This window comes from Rhineura floridana, chromosome 7 (assembly GCF_030035675.1).
Source record: "Rhineura floridana isolate rRhiFlo1 chromosome 7, rRhiFlo1.hap2, whole genome shotgun sequence".
Classification (NCBI taxonomy): Eukaryota; Metazoa; Chordata; class Lepidosauria; order Squamata; family Rhineuridae; genus Rhineura; species Rhineura floridana.
Window position 1 is genome coordinate 93,007,216 of NC_084486.1, and position 27,134 is coordinate 93,034,349.

A 27,134-nucleotide genomic window follows, 5' to 3' on the forward strand; every position below is an offset into this window, starting at 1 on the left:
AAAATTGTACCTGATTTTAATAGATACAACAAGCAAAGTAATGCTGTTCTGTAATTTCAGAGGGCAAGAATCCATTTTCAATGCAGTAATATCTGGACAGAATAAACCAACCTTTGACCTCCATTATTCTACGTGGCATGGAGGCACCTTCAGCTAGAAGTACAACACACAGGAACAAAGAAGAATCTTCTGTCATAAGCTTTCAAGGGACTAGTATATCTTTATTCTATAAAGGGGAGGGTTAAGGTCAGAACAGCTACCAAAGAAGGCTAATCAAAATCTGAAATAGATAAAGGGTTTATGCTGAACAACACCTGCATCTAAAAATCCTGAAAGCCTATTATGTAGTCTTGTGATAAATACTATAGTGGTAATTTCCATCTCCCTTGTGGCTTATAAATCTTATTTTACATGATTATCCTCCCAATCTAATCAATAAATAACTTCCCCATAGACAACCTTGATTAAAGGAACCCAAATATTTTATTTCCATATTATTAATGACTTCTGCTGCAATATCCTGGTTTTGCATTTATGTATGATTATTCTGTTTTTAGACTATCAAATATGAAGTTACAATATATCATGGCAACTTCAATGTGTTACACCATTTGCTTAAACAAACAATAGATGGCTACAATCTCATAGTACCACATTCCCTCTAGAATGTTATCCATAAAAACTTCCACATACTTCAGTTTTGAATCCGGCATTCCAGGGCTCCAGTACTTTCGCTACATTCTATTATCTCTTTTCCTTACAGCAAATTTAGAGTGGAATATTGGCATGCTTCTTCCAGGGGTTAGTCTGTCTTTTGCTGGCAAGAACGTCCAAGTCACGGCAGATGCGCAGACGAGTAGAAGAAGGTTGGATTATGTCATCCACAAATCCTGTTAAAACAGGTTTTATAATTTGTTTCCACTGCTCTATAAGTACATCCATGGCAAAAAAACTTTATGGAGATAATCCTCTATTGATGGTTCACATTAGCCTTCCACTAAACCAAAGTTGATGGGTCATTTTTGTTATTTTGTACATACTGCTCCAGAGGAAGTCAAGAACTGCTAAAGTGTAACATACCTTATTCATCAACTTAATTACAAATAAATCCCTATATAAACATGATAAATGGGGTTTTTAGGATGTCTTCATCACCAAGATTTGATTTTATGATTTGAGATAATAGAAACAGCCTGTTAAGAAAAACACCTCAACTTGCTATCAGTCTGATTATATTTACATATGAAAACTGAATAATTTTTCTACTGTTCTACGAGTTCCTATTTCTGTATTCAAATATTTAAAAGAGGAAAACCACTTTAGAAATATTGCAGAGTGCACTGTTCAACAGATAATTTTACTTTACGACTACTAAAATAAATTTGAGGTTGCACAAAGGGTTTTTGGATTTAAACAATCCTGCTGTATCTCTCAAAGGCAGATGGTTTGAATTGGACAGGAAGCAAAGAAGAAATCTGAAAATAAGTGACTCTGGCCTGAGCCTAATTATGAAAAAGCATAGCTATAAACAGTAACCAGATAAAGAGCATTGGTAGACTAGTAATTTCTGCTTTGCGTGCCAAAGATTCCAGGTTGGCCTGGGAAAGACTCATGCCTGAATTCCTGGAGAACAGCTGTCAGTCAGTGTCAACAATACTGAGCTATGTGAATCAGTAGTTGGACATAGTATAAGGCAATTTCCTATGTACTAATCTTGTTTTTCGCTTCAATTTGTTCTTGATTACTATCTCCATAATACATTGTATTACAGAACAAGCTTACATGATTGTAATTGAGCAAAATTGTACACCTTAGAAGGGCCATATTCCAGATTCCCTTAATCTTGCCACCTGAAAGGGGAATGGAAGCATCACAGAAAAGCCATCACATATAACAGGTGGGGGGCACCTTTGTCTCTAGATGTTGCTTTATTATTTTTATTATTTTATATAATCAGCCCTTCACCCAAAAGGTACCAGAGCAGATTTCAACCATTTCGAAATACAGCATTAAAACAATTAAAAGCAACCTAAAATCACAAAATAGGGTGGGTCCTAAAATATACATTTTAGGTGTCAAAAGCGAGGGTAAAGAGGTGCATCTACAGCCTAAAGCCATACACTGAATGTACATTACACACTTCAGTAGAGAGGGAGTTCCACAACATAGGGGCCGCCACAGAGAATGCCCTCTCTCGGGCCACAACTACCCCAAGCTTCTGAGGGCAATGGAACTACCAAAAAGGCCCCCTCTGCTGATCAACACCAGAGAGCATCTGTAGGGAAGGAGGTGGTCTTTCAGATATTTGGGACCCAAGTTGTTTAGGGCTTTAAACACTGTGCAAGCACCTTTTATTGAGCCCGGAAATGAACTGGCAACCAATGCAACTGCTTCAAAACAGGTTCTATGAGATCTAAAGGAAACCCTCAGCCAGTAATCTGACTACTGCATTTTGGACCAGTTGAAGTTTCCAAGTCGTCTTGAAGGGCAGCCCCATGCAGAGCACATTGCAATAATCCAATCTGGAAGTTCACATAGGAAGCTGCCTCATACCCGAGGTCCATCCACCTCAGTAATGTCCAACCTAGCCATACCTGGAGATGCCAGGGACTGAACCTGGGACCTTCTGCATGCAAAGCAGATGCTCTACCACTGGGCGATGGTCCTTTCCAGAGCATGGAGTATTGTGGTCAAGTCATCTCTATCCAAAAGGAGCCAAAGCTGGTGAACTACAACACTAACTGGCCCTAGCAAGCACAGTCAATGGCCAGGAATGATGGGAGTTGTAGTTCAATAACATCTGGAGGGCTAAAAGTTCCCCACAAAACCTTTTTTTTAATTGAAAGCATTTATACTCCACTCTTGAGCCATAAAATCCTCCACAGTGGTTTACAAATCAAAAATAATGCACTCTATATATACACACCCTGTCACATTATCCATAGAAGGGTTACATGAGCAGGGGCGAACCTGCACACAGCAGGCATAATTAGGCCTGCCAGGCGTCCCCATTTGTCCCGTGAGACCATTTCAGCTAAGCCACGGCTACATTGTGGGCAGGTAAAGATGAGGTTCAACCAAAAAAGGGGGATTGCAGGCACCACTGATCAGCTGATCACCGAGTTTTGTGAAGTCCTGTGCACAGCACTTTGCAAGCACCAGAGATCAGCTGATGCTAGCACTTTGTGGGCTGTGCCTTTGCCCCTATGGTTTGAAAGAGCTAGGAATGTAATGAATTAGTTCCCTTTTGCTTCAGAGACTCAAATTGCCTTTGTTAAAAGTTGAACCTGTCAGTAAGATCCATGGCTGAAGTTTACATACATTTTAACACTGTAACTATGCCTAATCTTTGTATAGATCAATGCTTAAGGAGGAACAACCCCAGGAAAAAATTGTGGTTAAAATTTAGAAAAGCAGTACCCTATGTTTTTGAAGTTTGTTCTAAAGCAGGTAACCACAGTATCTCCATTTGGATGTAATAGGAAATTTTAGTTAATTAGACACTTCCTGGTTCGACAGCTTGCATAGGGGAGGAACAAAGGGGCTGCGTGTGCAGGTAAAAGGCTCATTCATACTACCTTATTAAGCTGATATATGACCACCTGAAAGCAGCTAAAATAAATATCCTATCCACTAAATTAAGTGAACAAAACTCTGAAATCATCATCCAAAACTTGAAACATGCATCTGAAAAGGTTTCAGTAATAGAAATTCTCAAAGCCACCATACCTCTGGTTGCTGCAGGGAAAGGATTTGCAAACTTTTCCACATACTCTGCTTCTGCATGTGTCCCCTTTCCCCTGAAAATTATCTGGACAGCTCCCTAAGAAGAACACAAAAAATGTGATATTATTACAATCTATTTTTTAAGGCCTTTGGAATGCGGATTAGCTCATCAGTAAATTCATTTAACCATTTACAACTGAGGAGAGGAGAACCTCTGGCCTGCAGGTCTAATTTGGCTTGCCAATCATCCTCATTTGGCCTGCAAGGCCATTTTGGCCAAGCCACACTCACTCACACCTGTCATCCAGTGTGAAAAAGTAAAGGTGTCCCCGCACTTATAGTGTGAGTCGTTTCCGACTCTTAGGGTGACGTCTTGCAATGTTTACTAGGCAGACCATATATATGGGGTGGAATTGCCAGTTCCTTCCCTGGCCTTTCTTTACCCCCCAGCATATGCCGGGTACTCATTTTACCGACCACAGATGGATGGAAGGCTGAGCGGACCTTGACCGCTTTTACCGGAGATTCGACTTCCTCCTTCCGTTGGAATTGAAAGCTGACTCAGCTAAAAGTGGTTTTGCAGGCGACACTATCAGCTGATTGGTGTTACCTGAAAAGCACTATACAAAGTGCCAGACAAGATAGCACTTTGAAAGGGGCTTCTGAACATCTGACAATCAGCAAAGTAGCACTTTGAAAGAGTGCTATGTGAACACCCCTGCAGGCAAAAAGAGGTCACCTGACATCAGGTGATTGACAGGTGGGTGAAGACCCAGGGGAGATAACAATCTGGCCTGCTGTCAAGATCCAGTTGCTCACCCAATTTGTAAATGGAAATGGACTGCCTTCAAGTCGATCCCAATTTAAGGCTACCCTATGAATAGGGTTTTCATGGCAAGCAGTATTCAGAGGTGGTTTTACCATTGCCTCCCTCTGAGGCAAGTCCTCTCCAGCTGGCAACTTGCCACAGCTGCACAAGCCAGCCCCTTCCTTGTCCGCAACTGCCAGCTGGAGGGCAACTGGGCTCCTTGGGATGATGCAGCTTGCCCACAGCTACACAGGTGGCAGGGCATGTAACCCCTGAGCTACTCACTGTGTGGGTGATCTTTAGCTGGCCCTTGACATCCAGGAGACACGAGTGGGGATTTGAACTCACAGACTCTGGACTCCCAGCCAGGCTCTCCTCCCCACTGCTATACCAGCTGTCTCCCGAATTATAAGCCGAGTACAAATGGGATAAAGTGGAAAGGAACAATTAACAAGGTTGTGACTGCTAGGGAACTAAAGGAAATGTTGCCTGCAGTTACCTTGGCACCCATCACTGCTACCTCTGCTGTTGGCCAGGCATAATTTACATCTCCTCTTAAATGCTTTGAACTCATCACATCATAGGCTCCACCATAAGACTGGAACAAGAAGTAAGAGTGTTAACCAATTATGTAATGTATTCAGTCCTTATGTTGATATGCCAGAATAATTATAATGAATATGAAGGGAAATCATTCCCACTACAGCTATTCAAAAAGTTATGTCAGGGGTTCCCAAACTGTGGTCCACAAACCACCAAGATTCATTCAGGTGGTCTGCTGCACTTCTGTAAAGAACAGCAGGAGCAGCATCTGCTTCATCGTTTTTAGAAGCTGGTGGGTTGAATAAGAAGTGATAGGGAGAAAGAGGCATCTGAAAGGAGTGGAGAGGATTAGCAGTGAAATTAATGGGAGGCTAGAATTAAGAAACTTAATCTTGATTCAGTCTTGATGTTGTATGCTTTAATTATATTTTTATTCCTTCATTTATTTCTTCCATTGTATTTTATTGTATTACAATTTAAATTCTGTAAGAATTTGGATTTTATAAGAAATAAAAACAACAATTAAAATACATGAGAAAACATACAGCATCTAACTATACATAACAAAGGAGAAGAATAGAAAACAGAAAAAATATAAATACGCAGCACCTACAAGAACAAAAGGGCAGGCAAACAAAAAGACTTGGCCAGTTGCCTAAAACTCATCAAGTCAGGCATTAGGGAATTAGCCCTGAAAGGAGTGTCCCTAAGTTGGATATAATGTTATTTACTTCAGGTTGAGATTAATTAAAAATAGGAATTGTGTATGTATAAGGTAATTATATTATGATTCTGCAGAGTAACTTATGTGAAAGTCATATGGATAGAAATGCCTCTTATTGTAAGGTATCAAGAGAAAATAAGCAGACAATGTCAAAAGCAAAGGCAAAAATATCAAGTTATATTATGACAGCAAAATCAAAACAGGCAGCGCTTAGAAGAAGTGCTGATAATGTTAGTTGAGCTCAGGACAGGCATTCTCTACATATTCTCAGCAGTGCATGGCAGCTAGAAGCTATACAACACAGTTTTACGTCACCTTCCTCGTGATAATAGTGATTTTTGGCCCAGTTGCTTCTGCAAAAGCAAAAAGTAGTTTTGCCCCATGGCGTATAATCCCACCATATTCCTGAGATGTCCCTGGAAACAACAGGAACCAACAAAACATTGTTAGAGGAAATGTACTACCTCCAGAAGAGGATATTTAATAAAAAAAACTATACACCCAGCACTAATTATGAAAGCAGTTAAAAACTTCAGCAGTTATTAAAGTAACAAGAGAATGCATGACTGCACCAAACACCTACAAACAGGCAGGATATCATAGAGAATAAGCCTATGTTACTGCCTCCGGTGTCAGAGGTAGTATGCCTCTGAATAACAGTTGCTGGGAACCACAAATGGGGACAGTGCTCTTGCACTCAGGTGCTGCATGCAGGCTTTCCGTAGGCATCTGGTTGGCCACCCTGGGAGCAGGATGCTGGACTAGATGAGCCTTTGACCTGATTCATCAGGGTTTCTCTTATGTTCTTATAACAGATCTACAGCCTTGTTATGAAGCCAACACGGTCATTTGCATGACAATTCTTGGTTTGACAAATCTTTTTATTACACCAAAAAATATCAGACTTCTACTGTTTTAATGATATGGGATTAAACAATCCAATAAACCCATTCTCTGAATGTCAACGTTCTGATTCAGCACTCGCCTGGTCATCAAAGGCAAGTAACAACTGCATAAGGGAAGCAGGCATTCCTATTGCCCCAATAATAGCCACCAGCAGAAGGGACAGAGCCATAAACACAAGCTGTATAGTGCCGCCTTATTAAATACAGGCCAATGCCATGAAAAGCTGCATCCCTAGTGTTTATTCTCCCTTGGAAGCTATAAAAGACTATTAAGTAGAAATAGAGTTCTGCACATACAGGCTCTATAGAAACATAGATAAAAAATATTCCTTCTTTATGTGTAACAAATACGTAAGCTAACTGTGTGCTTATGAAAGGATGGGACAAGGTGGTTAAGATGGACAAAAGACAAATCCTTTTCTTACTCCAGTGTTTTTGACATGTTTCAACTTCAGTACATTGTACACCACTGCTAAACTCTATCAAGGAATAAATATTTGTGAGAATGTTGAACCTGACTACAATAAGAGTTAGAAATGCAACTGATGTATATTTTACATCTGCAAGAGGAAGGATGCTCTGCAAAGGAACAGCTCCCTTCACCACTGAATTATGGCTTTCCCTCTGTACTTGCAAAAAAAATATAACCTCCCCCTCTCCATTGCTTGTATATAGGACAGCTTTCAATTCCAAATCCAAGAAGAATCATGTTAAATATCCCCTACTCAATGAACTTCCATCTCAAAGAAAATGCAGAATAACCTACCTGGTAAAAATCCAGGCACATCTACAAATGTTATCAGAGGAATGTTGAAAGCATCGCAGAAGCGAACAAAACGGGCTCCCTTCACAGAGGAGTTTATGTCCAAACAGCCTAATTTGCAGAAAAAATAAACAATCCTCTTACAAGACTTCATACAGTTTAGAACCCTTTACAGTAACCAATGCATACAAAGGCTGATATCCAATGTTAGTTATACTCAAGAGTATACCTATTAAAATCACTGGATCTACTCCGAGTATGAGTTGGTTAGATATCACCCAAACACACAACACTAGCAGCATTTTAGACACACTATGTAAAATAACATTTTGTATCTCACTGTGAGATACTGAATAGTATTTCTATTTTATCCAATCTGCATAAACATCTACAAAGAACAGCTATTGTCAGAAAGCTAGGACCTCTGACTACATTTTAGCTGTGTAAGTTATTTATATTTATCTGCTGGAAAAAAAACCCAAAACCAGTAATATCAATATGGCAATTAAATTCTATTCCATTCTCTAAAATACTACTCACTACAGAAAACCCCAATAATTTGTCTTCAGAGACCAATGCTTATATATACACCTCACAAGAACATGTTTTATGTTGGTTACTATGATCACCAATAGATATTTCAGACTGAGATGTCTGAAGTCTTGGTAAAATTGCAGGACTCATCTATAACTCATTGTTCCTGAAATATTTCTAACATATTTAGCGGGCCAAGGTTATCAACATAAAACATGTTCTTCTAATAAGATTTATACATAAGCATTTGGTCTCAGAAGACAAATCCTTTCCTAGGAGTATAAAATGATCCAATGGACTTAAGAACAGAAGAGGAAAGAAGCTGGTGATGGTGTATGTGTACATAAGACATCACAGGGAGGTGAATGGATTCCAAACATTTATTCATTAATAGGCAAAAAACCTTGCGGTTTAAGAACGCACCCATAGCCAATAGATATTTCTATCAAACTTTAAAAAGCAAGGAAATTGGGCAGCTATAGTGAATGTACCAGGGGAGCAGGACACCTGACCTCCTCTCTGAGATATTGTACTGCCCTACAAATTTGTAAAAATGCAAACACAATTTGGGTTGGTCTTTCACAGTCCTATCCACTTCCTGTGTAGCTTGGATAAATTTGGTAACATGTACATCTGAGCATATGGTGAGTGGTGGCAACACCTGCAATCAGGACTACATCTCCAAAGATGGAGAATTACATTTTTTGTATGTTTGCTAGTGTTGTTCTTAGTTTGTGGCCCTGTGATTAGCCAAGCCAAACAACTATGAGTCTGGTTTTTAGAACACTGACAGTTGGTTCTTACTGAGCATGCCCGTACTTATCATTGAGCCCAATGTTAAATTTCTTAAATTAATTAAAAATCAGCCAGGCATTTTTTTAACTTTTAAATTGCAGAACAAGGGCCTCACTCCCCTTAATTTTGTATTGTTGAATTTATTATCTGGAAGGAGAAAGGGAAAAATGTATTACTGAAAATATAAGGAGGTAACTGGAGAAATGTTGAATGTATACACCACCCACAGCCACCTCACAACGATAAGTAATTCTGGAAGATGCTAAAGGGACTGGCCTTACCTCCAGGCTACCACAGGCAACACAGGAGTATTGTAATGCAAGGGCAGCACTTTTAATGCAAGAACAGCAAATGAAGAAAGACTTTCCTTTCCCATTGCCAGCTTGTTCCTTGTAGCTATCGCTCCACATCAGAAGAGCCCTCCATGGTAGCCAACTACATCCCTATGAGAAGCCCACAAGCAAGCACTTGGAGCCCACAGCACTTTCCCCGCTGTGTGTTCACAGAGCAATTGTACAGTGTGCTGTGGATGGGGAGACACTCTGTGGCAGAGCAACTGTCACATTCAGCATGGAAGAATTCCCAAATACTGGGAGGCATAGAATCTGCATTCATTCCTTCAGAGTACAGCTGTCTGCAGTTACTAAAGGTACCGATGTAAGGACCTCAAGGAATCATGGAAGGAGGGCAATTCTATGCATGCCCGAGAAGTGGACCAGGTTTATCACAGGCTCTATCCTCCTTGAAGCCCTAGAAAGCATTTCCGTTTTGCTGCTGTTGGTCTCCTGTGGAGGAGAGAAGAGGGAGCCAGCTGTAAGTTATCTGGCCTGGTAAGATGACTCCCTTCCCTCTAAAGTAGACTTAAGCCAGCTGCTGAGGCTCCTTGGAGTATAACAAGATGTACATCTGGAGCTCTGTTGGCTTTCTTCTTTGTACTTGTGTATTTAAGTCTAGATTATTTCTTTTGTAATATTGAATTTATTTTATGTTTGCTAAATTTTTTATTTTTGTCTTACTTGAATTTATTGCTATGTTTTGTAAACTGACTTATCTCCCCTACCCCAGTGCATTTATTTTGAGTGTTTGTTGTAAGCCACTTTTGGCACATGTCACTGTGGAAAGGTGGCATATAAATAAACCCAATCAATCAATAAAAAAAATAAAATAAAATCAATCAGAAGATGAAGGTCAGCGTTTGGGGCAAGGTCAGTAATAGGATGATAAGTATTCTGTGAACATGGCTGATTTTTAATTTCAACAAATTATGAGAACACTGACAGAAAAAAGTCCAACAGAGGTCTGAATTTTTTCTCTTGTTTTACACTTTGAACTTTCGATTCTCTAAGTGTTGTGTGTAACACTATGAAAACCTAGAGGGTTGTTAAGCAAGCGTTTCTGAGTTCAGGACTATAAATTTTGTAAGGTTTTGTTTTGAAATGAGATTATGGGAAGCGACAGAATGGTATGGGGGGTATTTTCAATTTAACATTGCAGAATGCAAAAAATCCATGCTGGCTATAGTACAAGGCTACTCTCGTGGCTGTATATTACAGAAGGCAGTGTTATCTGCTTGCTCTTTATACCCAAAACACTACTTATTTATATCCAGAAACAAATCAAATTTCATGGTTCTTTGTATGCTAGCTGAGAGTACTTACAAAACACAGATATAAAGCAGTTTTTACTCAATTTATAATATGCAAAGAGTGCCAAACCCATCTTAATAGCAAAAACAAAAGACCTGAACACCATCTAAAGGCCAAAAAAACTTTAGAGAATACATCCAGCTATTCAGTGATCAGCTTTAAACACATGTAACATGTAGAAATATAACTTTTCCAACTTTTCAACATAACAAATTGGCATTATGAAGCAGCTGCCATTCTCCTCTTACCTGATGCTACTTTGGGCTGGTTTCCTACTATTCCAACAGTTCTTCCATTCATTCTGGCAAATCCAACTATGATGTTTCTGGCATAGGAGGGCATGATCTCAAAGAATTCTCTCTCATCAACGATCTGTACAAATTAGATTCAAATATTGCAGTGTAGCGCAGCAGTGATATATATCTGCATCACACAAAGATGACTAAAGATTTAAGATAGCAGAAACAGGATGTTAAAAAAATGTTAATATACTGCTTTCAAAAGTCTTGTTAACAGTGCTCTTCCATATAGCACTAGAGGTAATATTTTAATAAGGTTAATTTGAAAACTCATGACAGTTTCTGGTTAGATTCCATAGGGGTGTATCAAAGTTAAGCATGTTGTGGGGCTGGAAGGGACTTTTGCCCCACTAACTTTTGGCCCCTGAAGGGTTTGCTACAAGACAATGTGGCCCTCAAACTAAAAGTGGTAACTCTGTTTTAGAGAGAAAATGGGGTATAAGGATCAGCAATATAAGAGTTGCTTAATTTTATTATTTTAAAAAATAGAAAAATATCAGTGAGTAACCCTGGGGCTCAGACACTAACATTACAAAACCTCAAAAGGTTTCTGCCCAATGAAAGATGAATCCCAAACAATGAATATTGTAGTAACCATATTTTATACTTACAATATGTAAATCAAACACCACGGAAATAATTAAAACTGTACATATTCTAATATGTAATCAGTTAAATAAATGGTACCTAATTTGGGCATCAAGCCTATATTCAGTTATAGTGACATGCATTTAGAACCAAGATTAAACCCAGTTGTATAATCTTCTGTTAAATGGTGAGTATAAAGGTCAAGAAGCATGTCCTTTTATCCAACCAGTTATATTACTTTTACCACTTCTACTAAGCAACACATTTTTAACATGAGGATTTTCATAGACTACAGATATGCAAGAAAATGGAATTTATTCACATCTCAGATTCTCAGATGCAATGAATGTTAATGCATCATGTGTAAACACACAATTATCAAACTGTTGTAATATGCAGGTGCACAGATCTTACCGAATGTACAATATCCACCATGTCATAAGCTTTAGTAGATTCCATCGGGACAATTGTATCCAACTCAGGAACCAACCGATTGCTTTAAATACACAGAATCAAAAGGCAGAAACTTGCATCATACAATAATTCATACAAGAAAATTGCTCCTGAGAGCCATGACCATAATCAAGGACAACCTGACTGAATTCCAGAATGCTGATTCAATGTACTGAGGGGATGAGGGAACTATTTATTTATTTATTTTATTCTTCATGTTTACGTAAAGGATGGGGATGAGAAATGTTTTGTTAATTACTCCTTCCACCTGCATTCCTCCGTGCCCCCTGAAAAAGTGCTTCAGAGCATTGGGGGATAGCGCTGGGGCCGCAGGGAGTACTGGCAAAAACATCTACCCTATCCCTTTCCTCCAGCAAAAATACACTGGGTTCTGATCCCCTCTTCAAAAGGAAGGACAAGTCTGAATTCAATCCATTCTCTTTAGCTGGCTTCTTGCATTTTCAGACATTGCCTAGGAAAGAACAACCTTCTTCCTTCAACCAGCAAAAGCAGTCAAAGACAGTACCAAGAAGAGGCAACAGTGAAGAAAAGACACAAAAGTTTGGTCAATCAACTGAGTGCTAACATACACCATACTGTTCCGCTGCTGTAAAAGGAGAACGTTTGATTTCTACTCTTCAGACCTGCAACAGGAATCTCTTTCCAAGGATAATTAAGCTGCCCAGGAATTTTATTTCCTACATGGGTTCAAATGGCTAGACCTCTCCTTCAGTGGCACAAATCTAGGAAATCCTAATTCTGCAGAGGGTTGACAAGATGAACTCTGTGGCATGCTTTGATCCTGTAAACATTATTTGTCAAAGAACATACCTACTTACCTAGGGTCATGGCATTCTCTGACAGGAGATGGATCCTTATTGCTAAGCGGTAGATAATTAAAAAATTCTCTGAGATTGAGCAAAGCATCTATGTCATTCTCAAAAGCACAATGTGCAACCCCTATAACAACAAAAAAACCTGACTTTGCAAAGAGTCCAATGAACTTTCAAAAAGGACAAAAAAAACATCAATGATTATACTGTCATTTTAAAAGAAACCTACATTAATCAAAGAGCAATGGGCAGGCAAATTCTGAAGTCAAAGTCACTATAATTCACTTAATGTCTAAAAAATGAAATATGGCACCTCTTAGAAGACTTTTATAGCAAATTATTTTAATTAGATCTTCATCGCAAATTCTTTTAAAAGCTCTAAATGTTGTAGCATTAGCTGTAATGCCAGTAGATATTCTTAAAGTTCACCAAAAGGGCCAATATCCCTAAATATCACATACGTTATCTGGCAAAATGGAAAAAGTTCTCCATAAGTTTGGAATTCTTCAAAGTTTTTTAAATTTTAATTGCTCATAAGAGATAAGACAGAAGGACATAATCTCATTTTTTTCCCTACAGTACCTATCAGTATTGAGAGGTTGGAACAGCTTCTTTGCAAGGAAGTAGAAAAGCATTTGAGGGCTTTTTAAACAGGAAAATATGATTCAAGGGGATTGTTACTGAGCAGGGATGAAGAATCCATGGTCTGTGGGGCTGGATGCATGGGGTCTCCCCTCTTTGCCCCACTCCACACATAGCAATTAGAGCCCTACTGGTAAAAATGGAAACCTAATTCCATATTGGGGGGCATTTCCAGGGGAGTCACAACTTGGGAGGGAAAGGTCAACCCTCCTCTTTCTATGCACTTTGCCCCCCCCCCCGCTGACCGCCCCCCCTGGGGGCTTGGCAATTAGCATTGAAAATTGCTTCTCATTAGAGTTGGTGAGAAGCTTTTTTAAGCCTAACTGCCCCACGGGCAGCATTTTAGGAAGAGCTTCAGCTGGGGAGGGCAGGCTTCACCCCACCCACCCACCCCCATGTTTTGTGGCCCTCTGCTGAATATGCCACCCTTGACAATTAGGCTTGGGGCCTTTTGGTTTAGAAAAAAGGCAAGTAGGGGGACATGAGGGAGGTGTATACATTATGTATGATGAAGAAATCCATAAGGAGATGTTTTTCTCCCTCTCTCATCACACTAGAACACAGGGCCATGTAATGAAGCTTTGATGGACGATTCAGGACAGACAAAGGAAAATATTTTTTTGCACAGTGCATAAACTATGGAATTCACTCCCACAAAAGACAGTGATGGCCACCAACTTGGATGGCTTTAAAAGAGGATTAGACAAATTCATGGAGGATTGGGCTATCAGTGAGTACTGGCCATTAAGGCTGTGCTCTGCCTCCACTTTGGAGACAGTATTCCTCTGAATACCAATTGCTCGAAATCATAAATGAAGAAAGCACGGTTGCAATCAGGAACATCTGACTGACCACTGTGAAAACAAGATGCTAGACTAGATTGGTCTTTGGCCTAATCCAGTAGGGTTTCTCTTACGTTCCTGAAAAAAATAAGTTAAGAGAATGGGAGAGAGAGAATGAATGTATTTTTATGTGCAGGTGTTATATGTGGATATGAATGATAGAATATATGTGTGCATATCTTTGTACTTGAATCTCTCTCTGTGGGAGGGGGAGGAAGAGATGCGGCCCTGCCCACCAACAGCATACACCCCCAGTAATTAGCTACTAAGGAATTTATCCCTCAGGCTGAAAAGACTTTCACACTCATGTTACAGAGGATTACAAAGTTATGAATATGGCAGCGAGAGCCCTCTCTCAATACTAGAACCAGTGAAAGTGAGTAGCAGGACAGACAGAAGTGATTATCTTTTCACACATTGCTGTAAGTACAGACATGTATCAGTGGTTATTAGCCATTATAGCTAAATGGAATCCCCATGCACAGAAACGTACCATGTACAACATGGACAGGGCAGTCTTACGGTACTTTTTCACCTTGACACTTCCTAGAAACAAGCAGTCCCAGTATCTCAATTTCTCTTATACCCATTTTCACTACCTCTAACAATCTTCTTCTATCCTCTACAGTATAATTTTCAGTAAAAAAACAACAACAAGCAAGTACATTTACCACATTCCAACTAAACTGCAGTACTGATTTTATATGACCACGCTACAACATTCTTCATATTGTTCTCCAATCATTTCATAATAAGACTGCAATATGCAAATTATAAACAATTTTACCATTTCTGACCTGATACTGCAGTATGCGTCTTTGCACCCCCAAGTTGCTCCTGAGTAACATCTTCATTGGTAACTGATTTAACTACATCAGGGCCAGTTATGAATAGGTAAGATGTATCCTGAAAAAAACAACAGCAAAGTATGAGGTACAACATGCAGCATTCTGCATGTTTGCATTATTCACCCCTTCAGTGCTCGCAAAATATGAAAACTTAATATAACAGTGTACAGATTTCAATTTCAAATTTATTTTTATTCAAGCTAGCAATGCATTTAGTTGGAATTCCCTCTAATTTAGACTTACTCCTCAACAAATAACAGCTGATACATGGGATTCTCAGTGAAGCATCTGTATTCCTAAATCTTTGAAACAAGTAAATAGTGCAATATGAAGTGTAGCTCACATTAAATATAGATACAGTGCTACAGGAAGCGTCAGTTTTAATATCCTCTAGTTTCATTTTTTATTTCCAAAAGCAAGACCTCTTTTACAGCTCAAAGTCAATTGCCTCAATAGCAATTTTAGACACAGGATAAATAAAGGACGTGAATAGTTGACAACTACAGCCTGAAATATCAGGGTAGTAAACACTCTTATACACTTTTACAGTTTGTCACCACTAGCACCAAACTCCCTGCAACAACTGCTCCAATAAGACATTCACTCTGAAAAGAAAAAAAACTTTATCTCAGGGGCAAGACAAAAACAAATTCATGAAATGCAAAAAGTAGCTCAGGAGATAGGAGACAATGGGAAAAATTCCTTCTGCATGACAAAGAGTGATAGAGAAATCCTTAGTGTAACCTCTGGGGTTGGAGCATCAATTCCAGGCTATGCTCCCTGCCCATTCAACCTATGATCACTGCTTTCCACCTGAATAAATCCCAGTACTGATTCTACATGAAACTTTAAGAGTACAACTGTATTGTGTTTACTTAGAATTAAGTCCCACTGTGTTCCGTGGGACTTACTCCCAAGTAATTATTTTATGACTACAGTCAAAGGCAAATAACATTATACTCTTACCTTTACCATGAATGTGAAATCTGTTAAAGCAGGAGAGTAGACAGCACCTCCTGCACAAGGGCCCATGATAAGAGAAATCTGTGGTACTACCCCAGAACATAAAACATTTCTCTGTAAAAGAAAACACTCTCCTTTATTTACACATTTTATACCACTCCACAAAGTTCCCAAAGTACTCCTAAATCTGTGTTAATTTTATATTACATGGTTTCTTGCAAAAGTTTAAGTATGCTGTAGAAATATATAAGCCTACAAAAAAAACTTATCTGCTCTAGCTTTATGGTTGGTCCACTAACCAGGATCCCCAATTCCCATCTTCTTCTTTACCAAATTAATCAGACTACTTCAAAGTCCTTTGCATCAGAACAAATGAGACAAGGATTAGAGCACAAGACAGAGACAATGTCAGAGTATTAAGTACCCAATAATAGGATCCAATTAATGCAGCAGCCTCTGTCTGAGGTCCCATGTGTTCTGAATCCTCCATGTGTTTGTAGCAGCTGCTGCTTCTGATAGCTGGTACAGACAAACACAGATGAAAAGCTATTTTCCAGCCCTCTTCTTGCTCCAGGACTGTACTCCCTGCAAGGAGAGAGATGCTGCCCTCGCAGTTCATTCACCCACAGAATAGAAAGAATTCCCTTTGAATGCCTGGAGGGTGTGTGAACACTGATGGCTACAGCAGCAACCTGCTTGCTAGGAGAACAGCTGTAGGGCAAGGACAGGGCATTGTATATGCACTGCAATATCTAGCAAGCTACTAGTAAAAAACTAATGGGGGCAGCAGTGACCCTATCAGAACAAGGAAAGGCAGCATGGTCAGAGAGGTATCACTGCGCCCAAACAGCAAGGTTAGCTTACAACTTTCAAAAGAAATAACCTCTTATGAAGTACTTATTTTAGGGTTATTTCTCCTCTGTTGTCACTTCTAGTGACACCCCAACAGCATCGCATGAACAGGAAATAGGAGAGAAGAAGAAAGATATGCATTTTGTCATTGTATAAGGAGAGCCCCCTTCCTGGCCCCTTGCATGAGACCTGGAAGCAGCAGGAAAGAAAATGTGTCCCTCATCCTTCCAGTTATTGCTTTTTCAGAATGTCTGAACTTCTTACCAGAAAGATATCAGCATAACCAGCCAGCGATTCTACTCCTTCTTGGATACGGGCTCCTCCTGAATCATTCAACCCAATCACAGGAGCACCAACCATAACAGCTTGATCCATTATCTGGGGAAACAAACTCTTAATTTGCCAGTGAAGTACTGCCACAAATTCAATAACATAAAGTAGCCAACGGGGCTCAGTCAAACTTGTTATAAAATATTGCCTTTTTATTTTTAATCAGAATGTGTCCAAGTCCAATGTATGCTTTTTGTTGTGGCCTCTACAGATAAACCTCTACTGGTTAGCCCACCATCTCTGTCCCACCTGGCACTATTACACCTTAATGTTCATTAACTCTGCTCTTTAACATTCTTTTCATAAGCACCTGACCATCTTAAACTATGGGCTAGTCCACACATGCTAAGTCAGGTTGAACGCTATGTGGGTAAGCCTCAGCAAACCCCAATGCTTTGCTCAGCTCACTGAGGCTTACCTACATAATCTTAAATCATGGTTTAGACTTACACGCAACCCACCACTGTCTGATACAGGGCACTTAAGAATTGTATAGTGTAACAAATAAAAACACACAAAATCATAAAAGCACCATAAAGCAGCAAGATTAGAAGCATATTTAAAAAGCTTGGGAAAGTAATGGTGCCAAAATGTCAATAAGGTAGGCGCCAGGCAAACCTCTAAGGAGAGCATCACCAATTTTTAATTAGATTACTATTTACTATCCTCTGGAAAGGACTACCAAGAGAAGTGTATCAATTATTTGTTATATTAAGTAATGGCAAAAATTGACACTTCTCTAAAGGACATGTTTTAGTTAAACTCAACTGGCAACTCATATCACCACTTCTAAGGTATAGCTGTGACTTCAAATGTACTTCTGAATGCATTTAAGTGTAGAGTATTGTATCCTATCAACATCTTGACTTCTGCAATAATAGACTTCATCATTATGTTTGGCAAGAGGGAATTCACCAGCACTGGAGTTGGATAGGCAATAGGCTAAAAATTTGGGGACTTCAGATGACTACAGGTGGGCCCTGCTTATACAGCAGGTTCCGTTCCGGACTGCCGCCATAAAGCGGAAATCGCTGTAAAGCGGAACCCATTGAGTATAATGGGGCACGTCGCACGAAAATGCAGCGAAAATGCCGCAAAAGCGCAAAAATGGCTTTAAAACGGGGAATTTCCCCTAATTGAAAGCCGTCGCATTAGTGGAACGCCAGAATGCAAAGCGCTGGTAAGTGGGGCCCTACTGTATAATGTATTAGCTGAAAAGGGACTCCCATCTGTTGAACAATATGAGGTTTATTTATACTGGTTTTGAACACATATCTACAATATATTGTAAAAAACAGTATCTTAAGGCTTGAGGAGGACAAAGTAGGGGAGGGGTAAAGGGAACCTCCAAGTACCAAGGATTCATGTGAGCCAAGTTGCACTTTTAAACTACATGATAAAATACTCCATTCACATATTTTGCAGGCTGCTGGCACTGCTACCTTTTAAACTATTATCTTTTCCAGTGCTTACCTTACAGATCTTTTGAGCATGTGCTCCAGATAAACTGCCTCCAAACACAGTGAAGTCCTAAATAAATAATATATTTTAAAGATCAAATATAAAAATAATTTAGGATACCAAAAATATATACTGGGTTCAGATATTTCTTCCTGCCTTGCCCTTCAACACCAGTAAAATAGACTACTTTTACTCCAGTTTATTCAGTGTTAGTTCAGTGTTCTTGTTTTTATGAAGTCTTCAACCATTTTGAAAATATCAACAACAGACTTTGCTCTTAAGAATAGGGGCACAATCTATCCCTACAGAAGCAGATCACGGAGGGATTGGGAAAGAGCTCAATAGATTCTTACCCCCCCCCAACCCCAGCAGTGTTATATGCACTGCAACTCTCCAAGGCAGAAATGCACATCTTCCAAAATCTCCATCCAGTCCTTACTTTTGCCCAGATTCAAGCACAACAGTGCACATGCATAAGAGGTATGTCAATCTCTCCTCCATGGAGATGGATCATAACTTAAATTTGTATGCAATCCTATTCATGTTAAAATATTCCTTCAGTCCTCCAGAACAAATGGGAGCAGAAGCGAGACTTCTGATGCCAGAAAAAACTCCCAAACCAGGGAAATTAAGAAAAACAACAGACTTCAGCATCTTGAAAGCTTTTTCATCTTGGCCTCATCCACTGTAACAGCAACAACTATTTCTAATGAAACTTACAAAAAGCATTTCCTCAACTCACATACACACTGAATCAAAATCAGGTGACTGGGAAAGCCTGTGCTAGAACCAATTTCAATACTAGTAAAGTAATATCCTATATTATTTATGGATTCATTTTCAAGATTTTAACTCTACCTTTTACACAAGATGCCCAGGGCAGCTAACATGATGATAAAGCAATTACAATAACACAATTCTAAAAACTAATAAAATTAAAACAGTAAAAATCAAAATCAAGAGAAAAAATAGCAGCAATTGAAGGGAGGGGAAACAGTATTAAAAGTGATGCCTGGAAAAAGCTAACTGAAAGAAGTATGTCTTCACTGCTTGTTGAAAGAAAGGAAAAAGGGCCCATCTCTTTGTCTTCCCACCATATTTCAGATGGTAGAAAAATACAGAGAAGGACTAAGGATAATCTCAAGAGTCAGGCAATTCATAAAGGTAGAGGCAATTCTTAAGGACCACTAGCATTCTCAATGCAATATCCAGGGCTTGAGTTCCATAGGCGGGATACCAAGACAAAGCAGCTGAAGTAATTTTGACCTACATTTTTTTAAAGTCAAATAGTTAATGCACCTTGTATTAAATGTATAATGTGGCCAAAAAGACAGTATCTCTCTAGCTTGCACATACATATTAATCTTAAATTTTCATTATATTTTTACAATATTATCTTGAAACTCCACTTGCTTTCCATCTCTGCAAAAAAACACGGCTTAACCTAATAGACAAGGTGATCGCATAATTCCACCATCCACCCATGGGACTATGGGCTTATCTGCTGGGATAAATGAGAAATTACTTTCCTATTGAGTTAACGAAACTACGATTCTTCTCCACCTACATGTGTTTTATGAAAATGATGTACCACATTTTTAATATAAATAAATGATTCTTAAAAACATGCTTTAACGCAATTCTATGCATGGTTACTCAAAAATCAGTCCCATTGTGTTCAGTGGGACTTTTGCCCAGGAAAGTATACATGGGATTGCAACATTAATCTGGCAGTAGAGCAACTCACAAAGCTTCCAGATAGGTAGGATCACACATCAAGCACCAAAGTCAAACTTCATATGTGACTAGCTCAGCATTCACTGCTCATCACTTGGTCAAAGTGAACCCAGAATTTCAGTGTACTTAAAGTACTTTCGCTCATATTTGACATAACTACTTTTCATCCATAATTATCTCCTCGAAGAAACTGTTCCAATCACAGTGGGGTTATTGCTGCATTTTCACCAAACTAATCCATCACCTACAAACAACTATAAACACTCTTTTCCATAGTATAACTCAGGATTGCTTCTTGCATTTTAAAAACATGCTTCTAGAGAAGCTGCCAGGGTGGAGAAAGATATCCAATTCTGTAACATCAGTAATTAATGTAAGTACAAAATATTCCAATAAAGATTCCAGAAGGCTTTTGTAGAGCAAGTCTTCAATTCACATCTGACTCTTGCAACCCCAATTCCCATCAGCCTCAGCGAGCATGTCAACAGTCAGGAATGATGGGAGTTGTAGTCCAACAACATCTGGAGGGCCACAAGGTAGCCACCCTTGTTAAAAAGCCATCTTATGCCCAGTTCCCTATTTTTTGAAGGACAAGTACAGAAATACAATATCAGAAATGTTCCTAAGTAGGATTCTACAAAGCACCCATACACAACTCAGTTCCTACATAATGTTAAAAGGATCCCATTGTCCAGTAATAAGCATGATGTACAATGCAACACAAACAGCTAAAATAGATGGGTGTAGTGATTTTATTGACAGTGAAATTAAAAATCCATTTACCTGGAGGCATGATACATAATAAATGCACTGCAAAATAAAAAAATGTAAAGAAGCATAAGATTTCAAATGAAAAGCTCACAATTTAAAAGACAAAAAGGCAATACCTGACTGAAGACATATGCCAGTCTTCCATTGATTCTACCCTGGCCAGTTACCACACTGTCTCCAGGGTACTACAAAAGAGAAGAATGTACAATTCAGAACAGCAATATGATTAAATAATGAAATCCAATTCATAAAAATGATCAAAGCAAATATTTACCAACCTAAAACTCAGGCTGTTTCTCTAGGTAGAGTGTGTGTTTCAACTATAATTAACTTGGATCCTTTAGAGAGAGCTGAATTCCATATTATCAAGCACTCAGTAGATGATCAAGTCACAAAAAATAGATCATGTAAGATGGAGAAAATACATACTTCCAAACAGCCTCCTTTAATGCTGAACACTTCATATTTGATTTATTTACACTCTACTGACCATAACAAAAATCAAAAGTTACAAAATCTGTAAGATCGTTAAAAGGCAGGAAGAAAATAAAAAAGCAGTCCTAGGTTATCTAAGCAAAATTGCTACATTGAAGAAGTTGGCAACTTGCTCTTTAATTAAAAAATTGGAGGCCTCCAATAAAATGATTACCAGAAACTCTAAAGAGTAAAGTGGGAAGGACTGCATAATGGAATTTTCCTAGCTGCCTAATAAAAACTGTTTTTAAAAAAATGTAAACTGACTCAACTTTTTCATTATTATAAGAGCGGTACCTATACAGCAACTTTATTAAATCTACCCCTCTAAACCTCCAAGAATAAGCCTTAAAGCACACCAAAGCAGCAGTATTTAGGAACAGAGAGCCAGTTCAAATATTGTATCCCATTCTTAAAATTTAAGACATGGCAAAACCAGCAACCAGGAGAACAAGGCCATTGAGCTGCCCTATACAGCTCTTATAACTCAAACTCCATTAGTCTCTGTTTAACAATACTGTATGTTTGCTTGCTCACACTTCATTGATAATAGATGAGAAGATAGCTTTTTGCAGCAATTCCTTCATCCAGGCAGACTTATAAGAGTCCGTCATCACCTGGAAGGAATTGGGAGTAACCAAAAGACAAGCATGAAACCAAAAATGAATGTAATATATCCAGGGCAGGCTCTATGTATCAAGTACTATATATTGAATATACAATGACTGGGGATAAATCAAGAGGAAGTGTGTAAAGCAAAGAGATTGTCCATTATGTTAGAGCTGACCAGCAGCCATCCCAGACACAGGCACATGAATCAGCCAAATATTTCCAAATGATGAATAGTCCCAAAAGTGAGAGCAAAATAAAGATGTATCAGGTACCTTGTTTTTCTCAGCCTCCATCCCAAAATCTGCACATCTGTGTTCCACAAACATGTCATATTCTACAAAACTGTCAGGATCCAATAAGAGAAGAATGCGCTCCCTAGCCGTCAGCTTTCCCTAAAGAGCAGGAAATATTAAAGGATAAGGTTTGAGATTTATGCCGCCCGACAAGATCAGCCACGCAAGACCTTCTCTCGGTCCCACCAGTTAAAACAGCTAGACTGGTGCGGACCAGAGAGAGGGCATTTTCAATTGTGGCCCCCGCCCTCTGGAATTCCCTTCCTTTCGATCTTCGTCATGCCCCCTCCCTGATAGGTTTCCGCCGGGCCCTGAAGACCTGGCTGTTCAGGCAGGCCTATGGGATTTCTGGGATGGGTTAGTTTTTAATGCTGTTTAGTTTAATTATTGAATGTGGTTTTCTGGTTTTATATTGTATTTTATTGTATCAGTGTACGTTGCCTAGAGTGACTGTTGGTTCGGCCAGATAGGCAACTCATAAATAAAATTTTATTATTATTATTATTATTATAAAGTTGGACAGTGAAAAAAATGGAAAAGAGAAAAACCAACTCATTTGAAATACGGTTTTGGAGGAGAGCTTTGTGCATACCAAGGACTGCAAAAAAGACAAATTATTGGGTGTTAGAACAAATTAAACCAGAACTATCATTTGAAGCTGAAATGATGCAACTGAAGTTATCATACTTTGGACACATAATGAGAAGACATGATTCACTAGAAAAGACAATAATGCTGGGGAAAACAGAAGGGAATAGAAAAAGAGGAAGGCCAAACAAGAGATGGATTGATTCCATAAAGGAAGCCACAGGCCTTACAAGATCTGAACAAGGTGGTTTATAACAGATGCTATTGGAGGTTGCTGATTCATAGGGTCGCCATAAGTCGTAACTGACTTGAAGGCACATAATAACAACAATGTTTGAGGATCATTATAGTAAACCAGAACTAAGCATCATTACAATACATGAAGACATAGCTACCAGATTTTATTCACATCCATAAATTTGCTCCCCAGAAAGGAGCTGCCTCAAAATATTGCAATTAAATTACTTAATACTTTCACTATTTTGCCCTTCCGCTGTCGAAACTGCTCTCTTCTGTAATTATCATTCTGCCAGAGATTTATTAATTTATTTATTACATTTTCACCCTTTTAAATAAGCAATGGAGAGTTACAGAATTTATGTGGAAGAATATAAACCCATAAAAAGCCTAATAGAAGGGACTAGCAGGAAAAAAGCACTGTCTCCATTGTAAAATGCCCACATACTTCCACTGACAAGATTGAAAAACACAAGGGACTCTTAATTGATAGGGCAAAATTATATTCAGATGTTTAACATTCTGACTGCAGCAAAACTATTAATTGTAACAGCAGACCTTAAAAATGTGCTTCAGGATCATTAGAGCTAGTGAAATAAAGCATATTGTTCCTGTTTGATGGAGGAGACTGGCTGAGTAGGAAAACCAGCCACAAAACAATCTTACACAAGTTTATTAGTAATCTAAAAGGTAAATGTGTAACTGGGCTAAGATTGCCTTACAGCCTGATCCTTAAATGGACATGATCTATGTATTTGGATTTTACACTGAAATTCCTGTCACGAACAGGCTCTACTCTCAAGGGACAAATCTAAGCAATCACCTAAAAGTTTCATTCTTGGCAGCGATTCAACATGAGGAAGTCATTTTAAGAAGGAGAGATGGGGCCGCAAAGTTACAGTCCAAATCTTTTAATCTCTCCATTATTACTGTTCATATATAAATACATGGGCATCTTACACTCAAATACACACAGTATGATCACATTTTTTAAATTGCTGAATAAATCTATACAAGTCAGAATGGCCCATCCACAACTTTAAAATCTTATGAAGTTCATAAAAATATTCATTTTCTATTGATTCAAACCCTGAAAATGCGCTCTTTGAATAGCAAAAACATAACAAAAGAAACTATAAACAAACAAAAATTTACATGCCTGTGACTTAACCTTTCATTAGAAAAAATTGTACTGGCCTCTTCAGGGTTATTTAGGCATTGCGACACTGATCGGCCACATTTTCACTTGTAATCTTGGTCCTGCTAGTGACCTTTCCATAAATGGGCTGCCCTAGCCTCCAAACAGCTACCAGTTCATATTCAAGGTCTTTTTACTGACATATAAAAGCCCTGAACAACTCAGGGGCAGGTTACCTGAAAGATCTCCTGCTCCTGTATAGTACTATATGATCACTTGGATCATCTGCACAAATTGTACTTGTGGCACTGCGTCTTTCAGAGTATCACACGGTGGGCCCTGAAAACAGACATTTTCCTCCAGTGCCCTTGCACCGTGGAATGCCCATCCCTCTGGCATAAGATATCTGAAGCATCATCTATCAGTTGCTTCAAACATCTTGTAAAGACATCTTTTTACCCAGGCTTTCCCTGACCTGTAAGAGTGGACCCTGTTATTACTGAATACCTGTTTTTATTTAGTTTATAATACTGATTTACTGGTTTTCATGTTGTATCTGTTTTTATTATACTGTTTTATTGTTTTATGTTGTATTTTTGTATAGCACTTAGAATTTTAAAAATATTAAATGATTTATCAACACTTTTAAATCAATCAATCACCTTAAATATCCCCACTACCTAAGTATTTTTAATTGTAGGAAAAGAAATTATTACAAGAACCTTATTTGAGGTTCAGAAAAGGCCTCAGATTAATTTCCATTTCCACTGCAAGTTACATGGGATCTGAAGCCATAATTACAAAATAAAGGTGGCTGGTGATAACATGGGCTGATTCTAATGATCGCTATTATTGTAGATACTGCCACAGAATGCAATCTAGAAAACTGTGCAGAGTACAGGCCAGAGTTAATATAAAAACTTCCTTGCCAGATGAAACTAAAGTCAGACCATGATTCAGTACTATGTGCACTCTGCAACTGTATGCTTCTAACTGCAGTTAGTGACAAACTATAGCTCCCAAATGTGTCCCTTGCTTCTAATTGCATGGGACGAGGGAGTATGTGACCCATAGCTGTTCATTCACACAATATGCAACCATGGTTTAGCATTACATCTGAACATAGCTACTCTGTCTCCAACAGCAGCCCACCAAATTACTTCAAATGCCCATAAGCAAATCAGGATGTGCCAACCAGAAGTATACAGCCTCTGAATGTAGATTCCATTTAGCTATCATGTGTTTGATATACATAATCCTTCATATGCATCTTTTTTTTTTTAAGCCATCCAAATTAGTGGCCATCCAGCCCTGAATTCCTGCATGTTGTACAAAAAGATACTTTATTTTCTTTCTACTTCCAACCAGAGGTGTAGTCATCCAGGGTTGTGGGGGGACCCCTTACATTTTTGGGACCAGGGTCCCAGCCAGATTCCTATTTATGTGTCAATCAGCATGAAAGGGGGGCACATTAGCCACTGAGTCGAGTCATTGTCCTTTTATGATGATTGGAGCCAACAGAGTGAAAGAAAGTGAGCCACTCCCTGAGAAGACTCTTCTCAATGGCTAACATACGGCCCCTCTGATTAGCTCCAAGTGACATATATTGTAGTGAAGTGTGGACTTGGAGATGACAAGAGAACAAGGAAGATGAGAGAAGGTAGAAAGTGGGCATAGCTGTGAGAGGGCATGGAGTCACTATCATGAAGAGACCCTGCACTTTTGAATTTGCCACTACACTACTGCTTCCACTTTACGACTGTCCAAGTTGAAGATATATGCAGAAAAAAACCCATAAAATGTCTGCTGACATAACTATGTAACATAGGAATGGTCGAAAATATCCTGAGGGCATTGCAAAACGTTTCTGTTTCACATTTAGCTACAATCTCACTAAGGGTTCACACAAAGTTAGGTATCCCTGACCATTGTATTGCCGCTTTGTCTTTCTGAAAATGAGCATGGAAAGATAAGTCTGAATGAAGCTTCAGCCTGTGCATCAACGTCATTTGAAAATATGCGAGAAACGGTGCTTTTAAGGGCGGCCTCAACTTTTTCTTGACGTTGCATTTCAGTAGAAGTTTTCCCAAATCCTCGCCTCTGTGGGTTAAGTAGACGAGACCAACCAGAACTAAACTCAGTCCCAGAATACAGGTGGCCAAATTTAAAGTACGGGGCTACCGACTAGTGTCTCAGACACACACACACACACGCTATTAGGGCATGAGTGACCCTCCTTGGGCATGGGTCTATTACATTAAATGATCCCTATCTAGCATCCCCCGCCATCAGAAAGAAGATACCGAGGCGTCTCTTAGCTGCACCAGATTACGGGACCTTGGTCACTCCGACGGCTGCCCAAGAGAAGTCAGCTGTCATGGGCCAAAACAGGGGTTCCCTTGCCTACTGTGTCTACAAGGGAAGCAGGCGCTCGCTCGCTCACCCGCCGGTGTTGTGCATCTATGCGAGACTGGCCACCGCCGAGCAGCGCAGCTCGACGCTTTTCTTCAATGCGCTCAGGCACCGTGAGCGCGCGCTGAGGGGAGCTGCTGTTGCTAGACTGGCGCGAAGGCGTCAGCGGAACCCTCCAAAGCCGAAGAGGCCAGAGCCGTAGAGCAGCCATTACTGACGGGACTGCAGGGACGCATGCGCACGCGGGGATAGGCAGCTTCTCTAGCTCTGAAACAACAGTAACTTTTTGCCCCGCCTATCTTCCTTTATAAAGGCAC

General features: G+C 39.3%; 1 protein-coding gene across 2 annotated transcripts; it reads right to left on the reverse strand.

Moving 5' to 3' along the window:
• On the reverse strand, positions 1-27,100 carry PCCB (propionyl-CoA carboxylase subunit beta). 2 transcript variants are annotated; one of them, XR_009764044.1, is made up of 16 exons: positions 26,849-27,100; positions 22,422-22,541; positions 21,180-21,248; positions 18,568-18,624; positions 17,029-17,142; positions 15,916-16,026; positions 14,899-15,007; positions 12,624-12,744; positions 11,746-11,827; positions 10,693-10,816; positions 7,473-7,580; positions 6,117-6,217; positions 5,034-5,132; positions 3,730-3,823; positions 694-890; positions 1-226 (listed from the first exon to the last, which is right to left on the reverse strand). XR_009764044.1 is itself a non-coding variant. In XM_061636511.1 (15 exons), the coding sequence occupies exons 1-15, from the start codon at positions 27,026-27,028 to the stop codon at positions 769-771; spliced, it is 1,611 nt and encodes a 536-aa protein (XP_061492495.1). In that variant the 5' UTR covers positions 27,029-27,100; the 3' UTR covers positions 465-768. The 2 variants fall into 2 exon arrangements, 1 of the variants encoding a protein (XP_061492495.1); XM_061636511.1 differs by lacking the exon at positions 1-226 and having other exon boundaries at positions 465-890.
• Between the last annotated feature and the right edge of the window lie 34 nt (positions 27,101-27,134).

Bases quoted from the DNA above. Each gene is read 5' to 3' on its own strand.
- PCCB (XM_061636511.1), bottom strand. From the start codon at position 27,028: ATGGCTGCTCTACGGCTCTGGCCTCTTCGGCTTTGGAGGGTTCCGCTG. The intron at 7,581-10,692 runs GTAAGAGGAGAA...TCTGCAAATTAG, and splicing joins CCAGCCCAAAGTAGCATCAG to GCTGTTTGGACATAAACTCC. The intron at 6,218-7,472 runs GTAGGTTATTCT...TGTTGTTTCCAG, and splicing joins TGTGCCTGGATTTTTACCAG to GGACATCTCAGGAATATGGT.